Source organism: Sciurus carolinensis, chromosome 15 (genome assembly GCF_902686445.1).
Source record: "Sciurus carolinensis chromosome 15, mSciCar1.2, whole genome shotgun sequence".
Taxonomy (NCBI): Eukaryota; Metazoa; Chordata; class Mammalia; order Rodentia; family Sciuridae; genus Sciurus; species Sciurus carolinensis.
In genome coordinates this window covers 74833323-74851254 of record NC_062227.1, presented here as the reverse complement: position 1 = coordinate 74851254, position 17932 = coordinate 74833323, and the positions used below count along the sequence as shown (strand labels likewise).

At 37.5% G+C, this 17932-nt stretch overlaps 1 protein-coding gene across 2 annotated transcripts in view; it reads left to right on the top strand.

Moving 5' to 3' along the window:
- Rttn (rotatin) overlaps window positions 1-17932 on the top strand; it is a 180533-nt gene that overhangs the window by 112220 nt on the left and 50381 nt on the right. Inside the window, exons 35-38 of one of the 2 annotated variants that reach the window (XM_047526590.1) lie at window positions 9352-9445; window positions 13211-13216; window positions 13319-13409; window positions 15768-15858. In XM_047526590.1, coding sequence (XP_047382546.1) covers window positions 9352-9445; window positions 13211-13216; window positions 13319-13409; window positions 15768-15858 — 282 coding nt within the window. Of the gene's footprint in view, window positions 1-9351; window positions 9446-13210; window positions 13410-15767; window positions 15859-17932 lie in introns of both variants that reach the window. The other variant, XM_047526589.1, reaches the window with a different exon arrangement.

Below are 17932 nucleotides of genomic sequence, written 5' to 3'. Positions count from 1 at the left end.
TTTTAAAAAATGCTCCTGGATTTGCTAGTCATCTTATATCTGAAAGTTTATACACTTTGATTAGCATCTCCCCATTTTCCTACCCCTAGCTCCTGGCAACCATGCTTAGACTAATTTGAAGCAGTTTCAGGACAGTGGCTTTAAGTAACATCAGTGTTATCTCCTCTGACTAGCTCTTATTGTTTTCTATGACATCAGTGAGGCAATAAGGATACAAGTATAGACTTCACAGAAAACTGTTCTACTTTTCTTATCAAGAGCATATAAATTGAAAACCTCAAGGCTTGTCCTATGGCAGATGGGAAAGTAAGGACAAAGTTGTAATTTTACACTTGAAGCCTTTTTAGTGAGTCTAGAAAGTGATGGTTACAAGAATTAGATAGACTCAGTGGGAGACAAGGACAACCCTAAGCCTCCTACTTGGGGTTTCCTGCTTAAAATGGGCTAGAGAGCGGAGAGAATGAGAATTCTGTGTTATGAAGAAGGAAGGAGAGATTAATCATCTTTGGTGTACTTCATCCCAAGTACTGTCTCGTCACACATGCAAGGCTGAACTGAGGATTCAAGTTGGGAGTGTCAGCTGGACAATCCCTAACTTTGTGGTCCTCATCTCTAAGGGAGGATTGAACTGTACCTTCAGTAGATAAAATGTGACTACCAGGGCTTATTAATTATTACTTGGGTTCCAAGTCAGAGTAACATATTTGCATATCAAGCATGTTATCACATATAATCAAATTAATATTGGAGATTATTTCCAAACAAGCATGAATTTGAGCATAGCAATTCAGCCTAAGAATTTTTTGCTTTTATTTATTAAAGAAATAATATGGTAATATCAAATTTCAGGAATATAGAAAGGATAGTAGAAATATAGATAACCCCAATCAACTTTTAAAGCATAAGAATATATTACCATACAATGAAGACCTTGTGTTTTCCTCATGATGTGGGCAAAATTATAACTATTAGGTACTTTTTATGAGCATCATTTCTTTTTTTTTTTTAATATTTTATTTTTTTATTTATTTATTTTTTATTATTTTGTATACAAATGGGATACATGTTGTTTCTCTATTTGTACATGGAGTCAAGGCATACCATTTGTGTAATCATACGTTTACATAGGGCAATGATGTTTGATTCATTTTTTTTTCTTTTCCCTTCCCCCCCACCCCTCCCACCCCTCTTTTCCCTCTATAAGTCCTTCTTTCCTTCATTCTTACCACACTCCTTATCCCTAACCCTAAACCTAACCCTAACCCTAATGCTAACCCCTCCCAACCCCCATTATATGTCCTCATCCGCTTATCAGCGAGATCATTCGTCCTTTAGTTTTTTGAGATTGGCTTATCTCACTTAGCATGGTATTCTCCAATTTCACCCATTTGCCTGCAAATGCCATAATTTTATCATTCTTCATGGCAGAGTAATATTCCATTGTATATATATGCCACAGTTTCTTTATCCATTCATCAACTGAAGGGCATCTAGGTTGGTTCCACAATCTGGCTATGGTGAATTGAGCAGCAGTGAAGATTGATGTGGCTGTATCTCTGTAGTATGCTGATTTTTAGTCCTTTGGGTATAGGCCAAGGAGTGGGATAGCTGGGTCAAATGGTGTTTCCATTCCAAGCTTTCTGAGGAATCTCCACACTGCTTTCCAGAGTGGCTGCACTAATTTGCAACCCCACCAGCAATGTATGAGTGTTCCTTTTTCACCACATCCTCGCCAACACCTATTGTTGCTTGTGTTCTTGATAATCGCCATTCTAATTGGGGTGAGATGAAATCTTAGGGTAGTTTTGATTTGTATTTCCCTTATTACTAGGGGTGTTGAACATTTTTTCCTATATCTGTTGATTGCTTGTAGATCTTCTTCTGTGAAGTGTCTGTTCATTTCCTTAGCCCATTTGTTGATTGGATTATTTGTATTCTTGGTGTACAGTTTTTTGAGTTCTTTATAAATTCTGGAAATTAGTGCTCTATCTGAAGTATGGTTGGCAAAGATATTCTCCCACTCTGTAGGCTCTCTCTTCACATTGCTGATAGTTTCCGTTGCTGAGAGAAAGCTTTAGTTTGAATCTATCCCAGTTGTTAATTCTTGCTTTTCTTTCTTGTGCTATGGGAGTCCTGTTAAGGAAGTCTGATCCTAAGCCAACAAGTTGAAGATTTGGACCTACTTTTTCTTCTATAAGATACAGGGTCTCTGGTCTTATTCCGAGGTCCTTGATCCATTTTGAGTCGAGTTTTGTGCAGGGTGAGAGATAGGGGTTTAATTTCATTCTGTTGCATATGGTTTTCCAGTTTTCCCAGCACCATTTGTTGAAGAGGCTATCTTTTCTCCATTGCATATTTTTGGACCCTCTAGTATGAGAAAATTGTATTTATTTGGATTTGTGTCCATGTCCTCTATTCTGTACCATTGATCTACCTGTCTATTTTGGTACCAATACCATGCCGTTTTTGTTACTATGGCTTTGTAGTAGAGTTGAAGATCTGGTATTGCGATACCCCCTGCTTCGCTCTTTCTACTGAGGATTGCTTTAGCGTATTCTAGGTTTTTTATTCTTCCAGATGAATTTCATAATTGCTTGCTCTATTTCTGTAAGGTACATCATTGGGATTTTAATTGGAATTGCATTGAATCTGTATAGCACTTTAGGTAGTATGGCCATTTTGACAATATTAATTCTGCCTATCCAGGAACATGGGAGATCTTTCCATCTTCTAAGGTTTTCTTTAATTTCTTTCTTCAGTGTTCTGTAGTTCTCATTGTAGAGGTCTTTCACCTCTTTTGTGAGATTGATTCCCAAGTATTTTATTTTTTTCAATGCTATTGTGAATGGGGTAGTTTTCCTAATTTCTCTTTCTGAAGATTCATCACTTATGTATAAAAATGCATTGGATTTATGAGCATTGATCTTGTAACCTGCTACTTTACTGAATTCACTTATGAGTTCTAAAAGCTTTCTGGTGGAATTTCCAGGTTCCTCTAAATATATAATCATGTCATCAGCGAACAGGGATAGTTTGAGTTCTTCTTTTCCAATTCGTATCCCTTTAATTTCTTTGATTTGTCTAATTGCTCTGGCTAGAGTCTCAAGGACGATGTTGAATAGAAGTGGTGAAAGAGGGCATCCCTGCCTTGTTCCAGTTTTTAGGGGGAACGCTTTCAGTTTTTCACCATTTAGAATGATATCGGCCATGGGCTTAGCGTAGATGGCCTTTATAATGTTAAGGAATGTTCCCACTACCCCAATTTTTTCTAGTGTTTTGAGCATGAAGGGATGCTGTATTTTATCAAATGCTTTTTCTGCATCTATTGAAATAATCATGTGATTCTTAACCTTAAGTCTGTTGATATGGTGAATGACATTTATTGATTTCCGAATGTTGAACCAACCTTGCATCCCTGGGATAAAACCCACTTGATCGTGGTGCATTATCTTTTTAATATATATTTGTATGCAATTTGCTAAAATTTTGTTGAGAATTTTTGCATCGATGTTCATTAAGGATATTGGTCTGAAATTTTCTTTCCTCGATGTGTCTCTGTCTGGTTTAGGTATCAGGATGGTATTGGCTTCATAGAATGAGTTTGGGAGGGTTCCCTCCTCTTCTATTTCATGGAATAGTTTGAGGAGTATTGGAATGAGCTCTTATTTAAAGGTTTTGTAGAACTCGGCTGAGAACCCATCTGGTCCCGGACTTTTCTTTGTTGGTAGGCTTTTGATGACCTCTTCTATTTCATTGCTTGAAATTGATTTATTTAAGTTGTGTATGTCCTCCTCCTTCAGTTTAGGTAATTCATATGTCTCTAGAAATTTGTTGATGTCTTCAAGGTTTTCTGTTTTGTTGGAGTATAGATTTTCAAAATAGCTTCTAATTATGTTTTGTATTTCACTCGTGTCTGTTGTGATGTTTCCTTGTTCATTCCAAATTTTAGTACTTTGAGTTTTCTCCCTCTTTCTCTTTGTTAGTGTGGCTAAGGATTTATCAATTTTGTTTATTTTTTCAAAGAACCAACTCTTTATTTTGTTAATTTTTCCAATTGTTTCTTTTGTTTCGATTTCATTGATTTCGGCTCTGATTTTGACTATTTCCTGTCTTCTACTACTTTTGGTATTCGTCTGCTCTTCTTTTTCTAGGGCTTTGAGCTGTTGTGTTAAGTCGTTTATTTGTTGATTTCTACTTCTTTTTTTGAATGCACCCCATGAAATAAATCTTCCTCTAAGTACTGCTTTCAGAGTGTCCCAGAGATTTTGATATGATTCGTCTTTGTTCTCGTTTACTTCTAAGAATTTTTTTATTTCTCTCCTGATGTCTTCTGTTATCCATTCATCATATAATAGAGTATTATTTAGTCTCCAGGTATTGGAGAAGTTTCTGTTTTTTATTCTGTCATTTATTTCTAATTTCAATCCATTATGATCTGATAGAATACAAGGTAGTATCTCTATCTTCTTGTATTTGCTAACAGTAGCTTTGTGGCATAAAATATGGTCTATTTTAGAGAAGAATCCATGTGCTGCTGAGAAGAAAGTGTATTTGCTCTTTGTTGGATGGTATATTCTATATATGTCGATTAAGTATAAATTGTTGATTGTGTTATTGAGATCTATGGTTTCTTTATTCAATTTTTGTTTGGACGATCTATCCAGTGGTGAGAGAGGTGTGTTAAAATTGCCTAGTATTATTGTGTTGTGGTCTGTTTGATTTCTGGAATTGAAAAGGATTTGTTTGACGTACGTGGATGAGCCAATGTTTGGGGCATAGATATTTATGATTGTTATGTCTTGCTGATTTATCCTGCCCTTAAGCAGCATGTAATGTCCTTCTTTATCCCTTCTGACTAGTTTTGGCTTGAAGTCCACATTATCTGAAATGAGGATGGATACTCCAGCTTTTTTGTCCGTGTGCATGGTATGTTTTTCCCCATCCTTTCACCTTCAGTCTATGGGTATCTCTTTCTATGAGATGAGTCTCTTGCAGGCAGCATATTGTTGGATTTTTCTTTTTAATCCAATCTGCCAGTCTATGCCTTTTGATTGGTGAGTTCAGGCCATTAACATTCAGGGTTATTATTGAGATATGATTTGTATTCCCAGTCATTTGACTCATATTTGTTTTTTGACATGATTTGGTTTCTCCTTTATTTGGCTACTCCTTTAGGCTAGCGCCTCCTGTTGCTGATTTGCATCGTTGTTTTTCATCCCTTCCTCATGGAATATTTTGCTGAGAATGTTCTGTAATGCTGGCTTTCTTTTTGTAAATTCCTTTAACTTTTGTTTATCATGGAACGATCTTATTTCATCGTCAAATTTGAAGGTAAGTTTTGCTGGGTATAAGATTCTTGGTTGGCATCATTTTCTTTCAGGGCTTGGTAAATGTTGTTCCAGGCCCTTCTAACTTTCATGGTCTGGATTAAAAAATATGCTGATATCCTTATTGGTTTCCCCTTGAATGTAATTTGATTCTTTTCTCTCGTGGCCTTTAAAATTCTGTCTTTATTTTGTATGTTAGGTATTTTCATAATAATGTGCTTTGGTGTGGGTCTGTTGTAATTTTGTATATTTGGAGTTCTATAAGCCTCTTGTACTTGGTTTTCCATTTCATTCTTCAGATTTGGGAAATTTTCTGATATTATTTCATTGAATAGATTGTTCATTCCTTTGGTTTGTTTCTCTAAGCCTTCCTCAATCCCAATAATTCTTAAATTTGGCCTTTTCATGATATCCCATAATTCTTATAGATTCTGTTCATGATTTCTTACCATCTTCTCTGTTTGGCCAACTTTGTTTTCAAGATTAAATAATTTTCTTCAATATCTGAGGTTCTGTCTTCCAGGTGTTCTATCCTATTGGTTATGCTTTCTATGGAGTTTTTAACTTGGTTTATTGTTTCCTTCATTTCAAGTATTTCAGTTTGTTTTTTTTTCAGTATCTCTAACTCTTTATTGAAATGATCTCTTTCTTCCCATATTTGGTCTTTTAACTGTTGAGTGGTGCGATCATTTAATACCTGCATTTGCTCTTTCATCTCCTCCTTCAATGCCTGCATTTGCTCTTTCATCTCATTTGCTTCCCTGATTGTTTTCATTATGTACATTCTGAACTCCCTTTCTGACATTTCTTCTGCTGTGCTGTCATTGGGTTTTATTGATGTAGTATCTAGGTTTGTTTGGGACATTTTCTTCCCTTGTTTTCTCATATTGGTCAGCTGTCAGTGGAACCCTGAGATATTGCAGATTTCCTCTATTGGCTTATAGTGTCCCGGTAGATTTCCAGTGTATCACCTCCCAGCCTTCAGTAGCCTGAAGTCTTGGAGGAACTTGATAATGCAGTGCTTCCGAAGAAAGCTGCCCCTAGCCCCCTACTGGTTCCAGGGCTTGGAGCTGGCTCTGTGCGGAAAGGCTCTCACTGGTGGCCTGCACCGTGCAGCTCGCCGTGCAGGGGGAGCCCACCGCCGGAGTGTGGAAGGCTACCTGGGGAAGACTCTAGCTGCCCTGTCCTGCTCTGATAAGCCACCCCTATCTGTGCCTGCTGCCCAGGCCAAGTTTCACCCAGTGGGGGAGACTCACCCCGTGACTCTATTTTTGTCCAAGTCTCTCAATGCCTCCCCTTCTTGAGTCCTGGGTTCTGAGCGACTGGAGATGCAGTCACCCTCTAGTCCGCCATCTTGGATCGCCCCATGGAAAGAGCCTGCGGCCGGAGTGAGCAGAGCCACCTGGAGAAGTCTCTGGCTGCCCTGCCCTGATCCCAGAGGCTGCTTGCGGATCGAACCTCTCAGTTGGCTCGGGGACTTGTGGCTGGCTCTATGTAGTAAGGCTCTCACTGGGCGTTCTGCTCCGAGAAGCTAGCCTTGAAAGGCGCCTCCCACCGCAGGGGTCCAGGCTGCTTGGGGAGGTCTCTGGCTGCCCTGTCCTGGTCCCTGAAGCTGCTTGCGGGCCAGAGCACGCCGTGCTGGCTCCGTATGAGCATCATTTCTAAATTGGTATTTCTTTTTCCTGGACTATATTGAGGGAAATTGCTACTTCTATTAATGCCTGACCCTTGGTCACAGGTTACACCTTTCCTTTCTTCTGATGAACCAGATATTTAGTGAACGCTTACAAACTTTGTTTTTTTTACCCTGAGTGCCAAAACTACAAACCAGTTCTTGTTTTTGTTTTCACCAGTGGTAAGGGCTTTTTGAGTTGGCACTTGAGAGAATGTTCAGTGGAGTGATAAAGGGTTCCAGCATCATTTGTCCTCTTAACTTTCTCACACAGCCAGAGGAGTCTGTCAGGAGCCAGGCAGATTAATCCACTCCTGCGTAGTCTATGATATCGGTATTAGTGTTTGATTGTTTTCTTCCCAGAACCAAGTATTTATCTTAATGTCTGTTGATAGGAACATTTTTTTACATGCCTCTCATTTCAACCTGGGCAAATACATTTTAAAAAATGAACAAATTTTAGGTATTTGTCCCCTATTATTTGAATCTGATATCACATAAAATAAGAGATTTAATGTCTGTTTGAGTGATTTATTCATTTGTTTTAATTTTTAATTTTTTAATTTCATTTATTTTGTTTTTTTACAGACTGCATTTTGATTCATTGTACACAAATGGGGTACATCCCTTCATTTCTATGGTTCTGCACGATGTAGATTCATACCTTTCGTGTAATCATACATGTACATAGGGTAATGATGTCTGTCTCATTCCACCATTTTTCATACCCCCCCCCATTTCCCTCTACGTAATCTAAAGTTCCTCCATTCTTCTCTCACCCCCAACCCCCCTACCCCCATTATATATCATCATCCACTTATCAGGGAAAACATTCAACCTTTGATTTTTTGGGAATTGGCTTACTTCACTTAGCATGATATTCTCCAATTCCATCCATTTATCTGTAAATCCCATAATAGTATTTCTCTTTATGGTTGAATAATATTCCATTGTGTATATAGTGCCACAGTTTCTTTATCCATTCATCTTTTGAAGGGCATCTAGGTTGGTTGCACAGTGTAGCTATTGTGAATTGAGCTGCTGTAGACATTGTTGTGGCTGTGTTACTGTGTATGCTAATTTTAAATCCTTTGGGTATAAACCAAGGAATGGGATAACTGGGTCAAAAGGTGGGTCCACTCCAAGTTTTCTGAGGAACCTCCACACTGCTTTCCAGAGTGGCTGCACCAATTTGCAACTCCGTCAACAATGTAAAAGTGGGCCTTTTTCCCCACATCCACGCCAACATCTATTATTGTCTGTGTTCTCATTGGAGTGAAATCTTAAGAGTTGTTTTAATTTGCATGTCTCTAATTACTAGAGATGTTGAACCCTTTGTCATATATTTATTAATCGCCTATATGTCTTCTTCTGTAAAGTGTCTGTCTAGATCCTTGACCAATTTTGGAACAGAGTGAGTTATTTAGACTGAACTAAGTAGCCTTAGGTTTTGCTTTCATTGATCATAGTAAGTGTAAGGTACAACACTTTAAGTGTTAGGGCATATACACAATCAACATAAGAATATTGCACATCACATAGTACCCGAGTCTGTGCTAGCATTGATTTATAAGTTCTGTTGATCCCTCCTGCCCTGTACTTGCCCTGTCCCAGAGGCTTCCCTGGTCTGGGCACCTCTTACCCTCTCCCAGAGAAGAAATCGATGGTGACAAAGACAGAGCTATCTGACTTTGCCGGATATGATGTTTTTACATAGAAGATGCCAAATGCTTCAGCCTGGGTGCTTTTAGTTGTAGGAAGCCACACAGTCTGCTCATCTCTAAGCCTGTGGGCAAAACTGCATTTGCTTTCCACAGCATTTGCTATGTTTAAAATTGTAAAACATGCTATATTCTAAGGCACAGTATCAAAATATTGTTGAATTTTTAAAGTATTTTTTTCTGGTATGAGATAAGATAAAGAAAAATCTTTTAGTACTTCTAATTTTTATAGGCATTATTAAAAGGAGTGTGTGTCATTCAAAACATTAAAAACCAATGCTTTTATTATTATAAATCTAACAGTGCAAAATATCTCAAGAGCATGAAGAATTTTAGGTAAAGTAGTTTATTTTAGCTTTTCAACATTTGAGCAGTGAGGAAAATTAGCTTTAAATCAAAACTGCCCCTCTGAGTTATTGATTTATGTCAACTGTAACAGTTCTTATAAGTAGTAGAAAATGCTGTTAAAATACTTGCTATATCTCTCAAGATATGGAAGGTTCTCTAGTTATGCCAACTAGTATGATTCTGTTCTCAACCTTCCTGCTTAAGGTTGTCTTGTGTATGTGTTGCTTCTGCTTCCTTTTCCAAACTGTTAGTGAGGATAATATTCTTCCTTCCTGACCCGTAGGTGGCAGCCTCAGTGGGCAGTGCTGAAATCCAGCCTCTTGTGCAATCAACAGTGCTACTGCCTGAAGCCTCACATGACCAGCCGATGGCTCAAGGTATCATAGGGACATTCTGCTTTCAAAAAGAAAAATGATAAGTTGATCCAGGCACACATTTTTAAAGAAATGTTTAAAGAATAAAGTGTTAATAAGTCATAGAATGTGATAGAATAAATATGTCAGAAATTAACAAAACAAGTGCTCTTAGTTTTGCTGTCATACAAATAGTCTGTCATAAGGTTCCTTATTGGTTAAGTGCAGATACTTAATATTTGAGTCAGGAAACCAATGATTTTTAGTTAATTCTGTTGTTTTAGTCTCCTCTTTTTGGGAAAACACTTTACCTTATTTGTCCACTTGAAACTGAAGAGATTCTAGTCATAAGTATTTTCTAAGGCTGTGCTTCCATTTGAAAGAAAGAAAATCTGTTGAGTATCGTGTTAGAAATACATGATGAACAACCTGGGATTTACTTTATTCATGGCAATATATTAATTTTATTACTTTTTTGCTTTAAATTTTATTTTAAAGACTACAGTGTAGCTTTTGGTAATTCTAGAAAGTATATCAACTTTATTCAGTAACTATAAATTCCTGAGCTAAAAGAAATATGGATTCTAAAATGAGAATAAGTTTACACACTGAAGTATAGCATATATACAGAAGATGCTTTTAGAAATACTTAATTAAACTTTGTGTATTCATTCCAGTATTTGTCCTACTAATTTCCTAGTATCTCATTTTGAGTTTTAGTAATTTCTGTTAACAGAATGTAAGTGTTTAATTATAGAAAATACTCATTTGATTTTCTACATAGTATGCTTAGAAATCTTTAGAGAATTAATAATAAGACTAATTTCAACAGTAAAAGAATTCAGTAAGATAGCATGACATAAAATTAACATAAAATTCAATAAATTTCATATATGCACATAAACAATTAGAAAGGATAACGTTAGGGAAAACCACAGTTTACAGTAGCAACAAAGAAGATAAAATGTTTGGAATAAACTTAATAAGAAATACGTAAAACATATAGGAGAAAAACTTTGAAATAGTCCTAAAAAACACAAAAATAAATATGAGCAAATGGAAAGACTTTCTTTATTTTTAGATAGGATGATTCAACATCAAAAAGATAACAGTTCTCCCTAAATTAATCTATAAATACAGTCCTAATAAAAATATCAACAGACTTCTTTATGGTGAACAAAATTTTACTCAGGTGGAACAATGAGTGTTCAAAAGTAGCTAGGAAAATACTCAACAAGGGGAATAACCCTCCTGGACATTAAATCATACTTGAAGAAGTATAATTAAATCAGTATTTATATTACCTTCACATGAAAAATAAATAGAATTGAAAATGTATCCTAAATGATTAAATTTGCATCTTAGATCTCTAGATGATGAATGGATCTTTTGATAAATGCTGCTGGAAGCTCAGTAGCTACTTATAATAAGACAGAATAAATCTGTATACTTTACATCATATACAAGAATCATCTGGGTTCTAAAATAAAAATCATACCAGAAGTAAACATAGATGAATTCCTCATAAATTAAGCATAGGAAAAAATTATCTAATTATGCTTCAAAATACAAACAAAATGAGAAAAAACTGACAAATTCTACTGTATATAATTAAAATAAAAAGTAATTTTTGCAGGGCATAAAATGCCATAAACAAAGTCAAAAGACAAATCAGCAAAACCATTTGCAGCATAACATAGAGATATTTAAACATGTAGCATAAAGTATTCTTAATATTTGAGGAGAAGAACATCAAGCCTCATATGAAAGTAAGCAGAAAACATAACGAGATAATTCACAAAAACATGTGAAAGTAACTTAACCTTGGTTAGTACTAATTAATACCCCACTGAGATCCAACAATTATAAAGCATTGGCAATGGATTCTGTTGGCAAGGCTGTGGGAAATGGGCATTCTTATACATTGGTAGAGGAGATGCACTTGGCATATTATTTCTGGAAGCGAATGACTCTATTAAACCTACATGTGTATTTACAGTATAGGTAGGAATTCCTCTTGGCTCATCACCAACAATGTGAAAATACATATGCATGTATTTATTTAATGTATTTTTGTGTGTAAGTGGAAAATTATGGAAACAACCTGATTTCCATTATTGGGAGAGTGGATTTTAAATAAACATCTATCCAATGAAGAACTATACAGCTATTAAAAAGAACAAGGATAATGCCTTTAAAATGATATGTAGTGATTTTTTTAAGAAATATTAAGTGAAGAAAACACATTGCAAAAGAGTAGTGTATAGAGCTTATAGTTTTCTATTGTTTATGTAAGAAAGAAGGGAAAATAAAAAATTCATTTATCTCCTCATTTATGCAAAAATAAAATAAAGAATTAACAAGAAATGAAGGAGTTTATTTATGAAGGGTGGGAGCTAGGCAGGAAATTCCAGAGTGTGAGGACAGGGCAGAAGGGATAAAAGGGTGGAATAGTGACTTTTCTCTTCATATGCCTTCTTGTATAATTTGAATTTTATAGCAGTGAATATTTTACTTGATGTGAAGAAAAATAAAATATAAAATGGGAAAAAATTGTGGAATTCAAATGAAATAATCTAGCTGCATCCCACATGAATAATACTGAAGTGAGTCAGGAACTAATCCAAGTTAACTCTTGAGCATATTTTTTAAGACTCTTTTTCCTCATACTAATGGTGGAGAGAACTGTAAACGGCATTGGGTTCTTTTCATTAGTTTTACTTTTTGCAGTAGTATGAGTTAACAATTCTGAAACTACTTAATATGTGTCTAATGCTGGGTGAATAAGTAAATGTACTGTGAATGATGAAAGCCAGGTTTCTTCCTTTCATGTAAATGAGTTACAGTATGGGAGCGGGAAAGATGTCCAGTGGACCCTACAGGGTTAGATTAGATCTGGAGCTTTCTTCATGATTTGATTTTTTTTTTTTTAATTTTTTCAATGTTGATGGATGTTTATTTTATTCATTTATTTAATGCGATGCTGAGCATCGAACCCAGTGCCTCACACATGCTAGGCAAGTGCTCTACCACGAGCCACAACTTCAGCCCTGATGTTTTTAATTAATAGGTATAGATGTGTGTGTGCTTGTGTGTGTGCATCATGCCTGCACTCATATAACACACACAGGCACACGTTTCCAACTCAGAACCAAGATACCTTGGAGCAATATATGCACTTCAGAACCCAAATCTTGTTTTTGGAATTCCATTCTCCCCTTCAAGGAATCAGGGCTCTTTGGAACAAATATCAGATTGCAGATTTTGTCTGCAAATGACCAGTGCTGATTTGAGTTTCTGTTTACTCCTTTATTCATCTCTTATAAATGTACATCTGCTGTACTGTCAGAAAATTTATGTGGGATGTTATCTGAGATTCCATTGGAGGTGTTAATGTATATTACCTGTACCTTACTGCTTTTCTAAAATCCGAAAGTATTTTGAATTTGGAACCGCTTCTGACCCTGAAATTTTCAGGAAGAGGATTGAGGATCATCTGTTTGTTCCTCAGTGTCTTAATACTTGGGGCACAAAGGCATGTTCTGTTCTTCTTGCCTTGGCTGTTCTGTGTTCAGAGAGAACATTCGTCTCCATCCACGTGCATGTGTGAACACACACGCATACAGTGAGGATGGAGCTAAGGAATGTGAGGAGCAGCCTGATTCCCAGCCAAAGTGTTGAGATGAGCCAAGCAACTAGGAGAATTAACCAACCATCTGTTTTAATAATTTTTAGGACCTTATGTATAACCACAGGTAAATCAAGTAATAACGTTATGTTTATTTTCAGTAATAGGTGAGCAAGAACCTGCATCATCACGGCCACCTCCTCATTCATCCCTGGCTGCTCCACTGCCCAAACAGTGTGTTTTGGTTACCCCGTCTCTTCTTTCTGCAGTCTGCAGCCTCTTAGACAACCTCTTGGTGATCGCTCCAAGAGACACGGCCAATGCCTTCTGGAAAGCCCATCTCATAGAGCTTCTCTGTGGGTAAGACGAGTGCTCCCGGAGGCATGGCGGGGTGGAGTGATCTGGCGTTCTGCCGGAAATGGTGGCAGACCTCAGGTCCCGTGTACTGGCAGCACGTGCTCATTCAGCTCCAAGTTTTGTGTTTGCTACAGTTGTCTCAACAGTTGGTTTTTTTGCTACAGTTGTCTCAACAGTTGGTTTTTTTGTTTTGTTTTGTTTTTAAAGGTCTGTTAAAGCACTTGTATTGGCTTGTTATCTTGACTTTGAAGGCCAAAAGAAAAAAAAGATTAAGTCAGTGTTTTCAACCTCATTTGTTACCTAGGACATTCGAGGATTATGGTGTAATCCTCTTGATTATTCTTAATTGTATGTGAAGGAGTTTGAGGATTCATCTTCCTAATAATCATATTAGAATACTGTCTCTCAGTTGAAAAGCCATAGTTTAAATTCATTTGGAGTTATGTTGCTAAGGGAAACTAAACTTTTTATCAGAAAATGATTCATTATTAACCAACTATAAATATTTAGGAAGATCAGAATTTGATTCTTCAAATTTTTATATTCAGTTACCTAATAATTACTGAACATCTGATGTAATTTTTTTCTGATTTTCTTTTTAAATGTAGTAGAAAAGGCCTAGATGTTGAATTCAGGCCCATCTGGCATTAAGGCTTTTTCATGCAATCATGTCACAGCCTTGGAAGATTATTTTAATGACTGTATTATGATTACTGATGCTGTTGAAGCCAGGTACAGTACTGCATGCCTGTAATCCTAGCCTTGGGAGGCTGAGGCAGGAGGATTTCAGGTTCAGTGCCAGCCTCAACAACTTGTAAGACCCTGTTTCAAAATAAAAAAAGAACTGGGACTGTGGCTCAGTGGCTAAGCACACCTGGGTTCAATCCTGGTACCAAAAATAAGTGAATAAAATAAAAATAAAATGAAATGACAACGTCAAATGGAGTTCATAGGAGAATTCAAAGTGGTGGAGTCCAGGCTGCTACTCTGTGCTCTGAATGTATTTCTTTTTTCCTGATATCTAGTCTTGTTCTAGCCAAGTATACCCCCCACCTTTAACCACCTATCCCTTTGTGTTTCTCTGCCTCTTTACCTTTGGAAATTCACTATTGAAATGTCTTCCTTCTCTTTGCCAAATCATAATGCCTTCTCTTTCTTTTAGGTAAGAAGTAGCTAAAAGTAAGGAATTAGTCTTTGTTCTACTTCACTCAGTTGCAGTTACTCCTTTAACATTAATAATTGACAATGCACTATGACTTTATTCTATTTTCCATATTTGTTAGTTTTTCTGCTGTGATGCCTATTAGGATTGGAAAAGTAACTACTAGTTGGTTGGTGTCTTCATCAGCTATTTCGCTGCTGTGACTAAATGATCTGACCAGCACAGTCTTAGAGGAGAGAAGGTTTATTTGAGGGCTCATGGTTTCAGAGGTCTTGGTCCATAGAAAGCCGGCTCCATCCCTTGGGGCTCGAGGTGAGGCAGAACATCATGGCTAAAGAGCATTGCAGAGGGAAGCAGCTTGCATCATCAGGAAGCAGAGAGAGAGAGAGAGAGAGAGACTGCACTCTCCAGAAACAAAATACATACCTCAAAGGCACGCCCCAATTCCAGTCTCCCCCAGCCTACCACTTCAATTAATCTCATCAGGGATCAACTCACTGATTGGATTAAGACTCTTACAACCCAATTATTCCTCCTCTGAAACTTCCTGCATCATCTCACATGTGAGTTTTTGGGGGACACCTCACAACAAACCCTAACAGTTGGTTTTCTCTTTCCTAGCACTGGCTGCTGCCTCAAGAATGACCACAGGGAGCAATAGGAATATCCCTGCATCTTAGGAGTCAGCTCAGGGTGTGTGGTGGCCTTGTGTGAGGTGGCCTTGAGGCCACCGCAGTGTGAGAGGCTCTGTTTTTAGAAAAGGCTTATCTTACGTTTTTATTTTTTTTCTGATCTTAAAAGAGACTTTTCTGTTAGTTTTATTTTGTTTTTACTTTCCAAATATGAACATATTTCCTAGCCTGTGTGTTTGTTATTTTGAATGGGAAAATAACTACCAAGGTTTTACTTTTGTTTGCTTTCCTAATGAAAGCAATGGCTTGCATTTTATTTTATTCTGCTTTTAATGAAGTTTCCTTAGAAGAGTCTTTTCTGCAGAATTCTTTGCCTCACTTCTATCTAACAAGATATTTTCCTGTTTTCTTAATTACTCTGGAAAATCTTTATAAACATTTTCTTATAAAAATAATTTTTCTTGATTTGAATTTATGTTTACCTTCAAGCATTAAATTCTGATTTATTAACCTTTAATAAGAATCATATTGACCATTTGAAAGGTTTTCTTTCTCTGTTCTTCCCAGCATTGTCGATGCCACCATTATTGAGACATGTGTCCAAGAACTCAGGACCCCACTGCCTTCGTCACCCCCAGTTGAACATATTCAGGCTCAAGTAAGTGTCTCATGTCTTCCCCTTACTTCGGGTCTGTGAGCTATTTTGCCTTTATGCCAAAAAAGTAAGTACTGCTGAGGAGATCTGAACCACAGGAGAAGATGAAAATCTCTCAGGGTGTGTACAGTATGTGAGATTATTAGAGATAGGTTTCTGTGGTGGTGGAAGAGGGCAGTGGGTCTGAAGACATAGGTGCCATTCCCGACTCCATCGTTAACCAGCTGCAAAGGTTTAACCACGTGTCTCGGTACTTTTGAGAATCACTTAACATGGAGCCATGATATAGCCCATCTACCCCTTTTATGATATTAGGCTGTCTCTTACTATTTTTACCTAAGTTGAAGTTTTTGAAATATCTGGTGGTTAAATTATCTTTATTTTTACAACACAGTCTGTTAGAAGTAAATTTATATTTTTTTCCTTTACAGATATATGCTGTTTCACATTCGTTCCTCTAGCTAGATTCTGTGTGTTAAATATGCTTAACAATTTTTGTTGTTTTTACTAGTAGAAATTTTATCTCAAAGTCTGATTTTAATTTAAACTTCAAGATTTTTTTTTAATGAAAGAAAGATGAACTAGACAAGTGACAGTAGCTTTGAGCTGTGTTCTTTGGGCTGTCTGAATTTGGAAGACTCTGTTGTAAGTCTCGGGAATGATGTGCACATCATCTCTGAAGCATGTTCCAGCACAGTGTTTTCCTTTGACTCTTTCCTTTGTTTGCATAATGACTCTCTCCTCCATTGTCTGTCAACACATCTCCATCAAATGCCTCTGTGTATCAGGATCTCATGCAGGGAGAGCAGATAACAAGCAAATCTGTATATGTCTGATGTTTACAGACATCTCAGAAGAAAACCTAAAGCAGGGGACTAGAAGTGAGGTCTGAGTGGGGAGAGGAGACCTGTTCTACGTGAGGTGGCTAGGGAGGGACTTTCAGACCGTGACTGGTAACTGAAAATAGGTGAAGAAGCCGTGGACATGGCAAGGGCCCTGTTATCCAGACACACTCAGACTATGCAGGAAACAGCATGAAGCTAGAGGGACTGAAGCTGAGTTTGTGAGGGGCAGATGCAGCCAGAGGAGCACACTCAGCAAGCTGAAGGCAGCACTTGCCTGTTCACCATTATGTCCTGACTGTCTAGCATAGTGCCTGTTCCATGGCAGATGCTCGCTCACTGGGGAGTTACTTAGTAGCAGTGACAAACATTTAGGGGTCCTTGTCGGCTCATTTGTGTAGTCCTCACAATAGTCATAGGAGGTGTCATTGATGCCTTCTAAGGTGCTCTCATTCAGTAGCAGGCAGAGTAAGGATTCTAGCCCATGCAGGTTGGTTCCAAGCCCATACTTCTGACCATTGTGCTGCCTGCCTTACGGTAATGATTTTGGCTGTTGGTGCATATACAGGAGCATCAACTCATTCTAGAAAATTCTTCAACCTCTTCTATGCCAGATTCTGTTCTAGGTGCTAGCAAACATCTGTGAACAAAGCAAACAAACATCTCTGCCCCCATGGAGTCTGTGTCCTCGTTGCAGGAGACAGATGGTAAGCAAGTAAATAAAATGTAAAGTATTGTACCAGATGGAGACAAATGGTATGGAAAAAAGTCAGTGGGGTTGGCTAAAAGTCTGGGGGCGCAGGGGAAGAGCTTGCAATTTTTAGGTAGAGTGGTCAGGAAAGACCCCATAGAGGTGAAGTTTGAGCACAGACTCCATGAGGTGAGGACACCAGCTGTTGAGGGTCTGGGGCAGGACTGGGGCCAGAGGTCCAGTGCAGGGCCTGTAGTCTGTAGAGGTACAGGTGTATGGGCGTTGGCTGTTGGCAGGAGTTTTTTGAACATAGAAAAAAATTACTTTATGAATTATAATATCAGTATTTTATTTCATCCTAATTATGCTAATTTACAAAAGACTTGTTAGCAAGTCAGCTTTTCTCTGTGACACTTCTTGTTGGCTCTCACCTTGCATCATGTATTTGTGATAACACTTCATAGGTCCAACAGCCAGATTTGGTATAACTCAAATAGTGGAGAGTGTGAGGGGATCAAAACAGACTTCACAGTAATAACAAGTT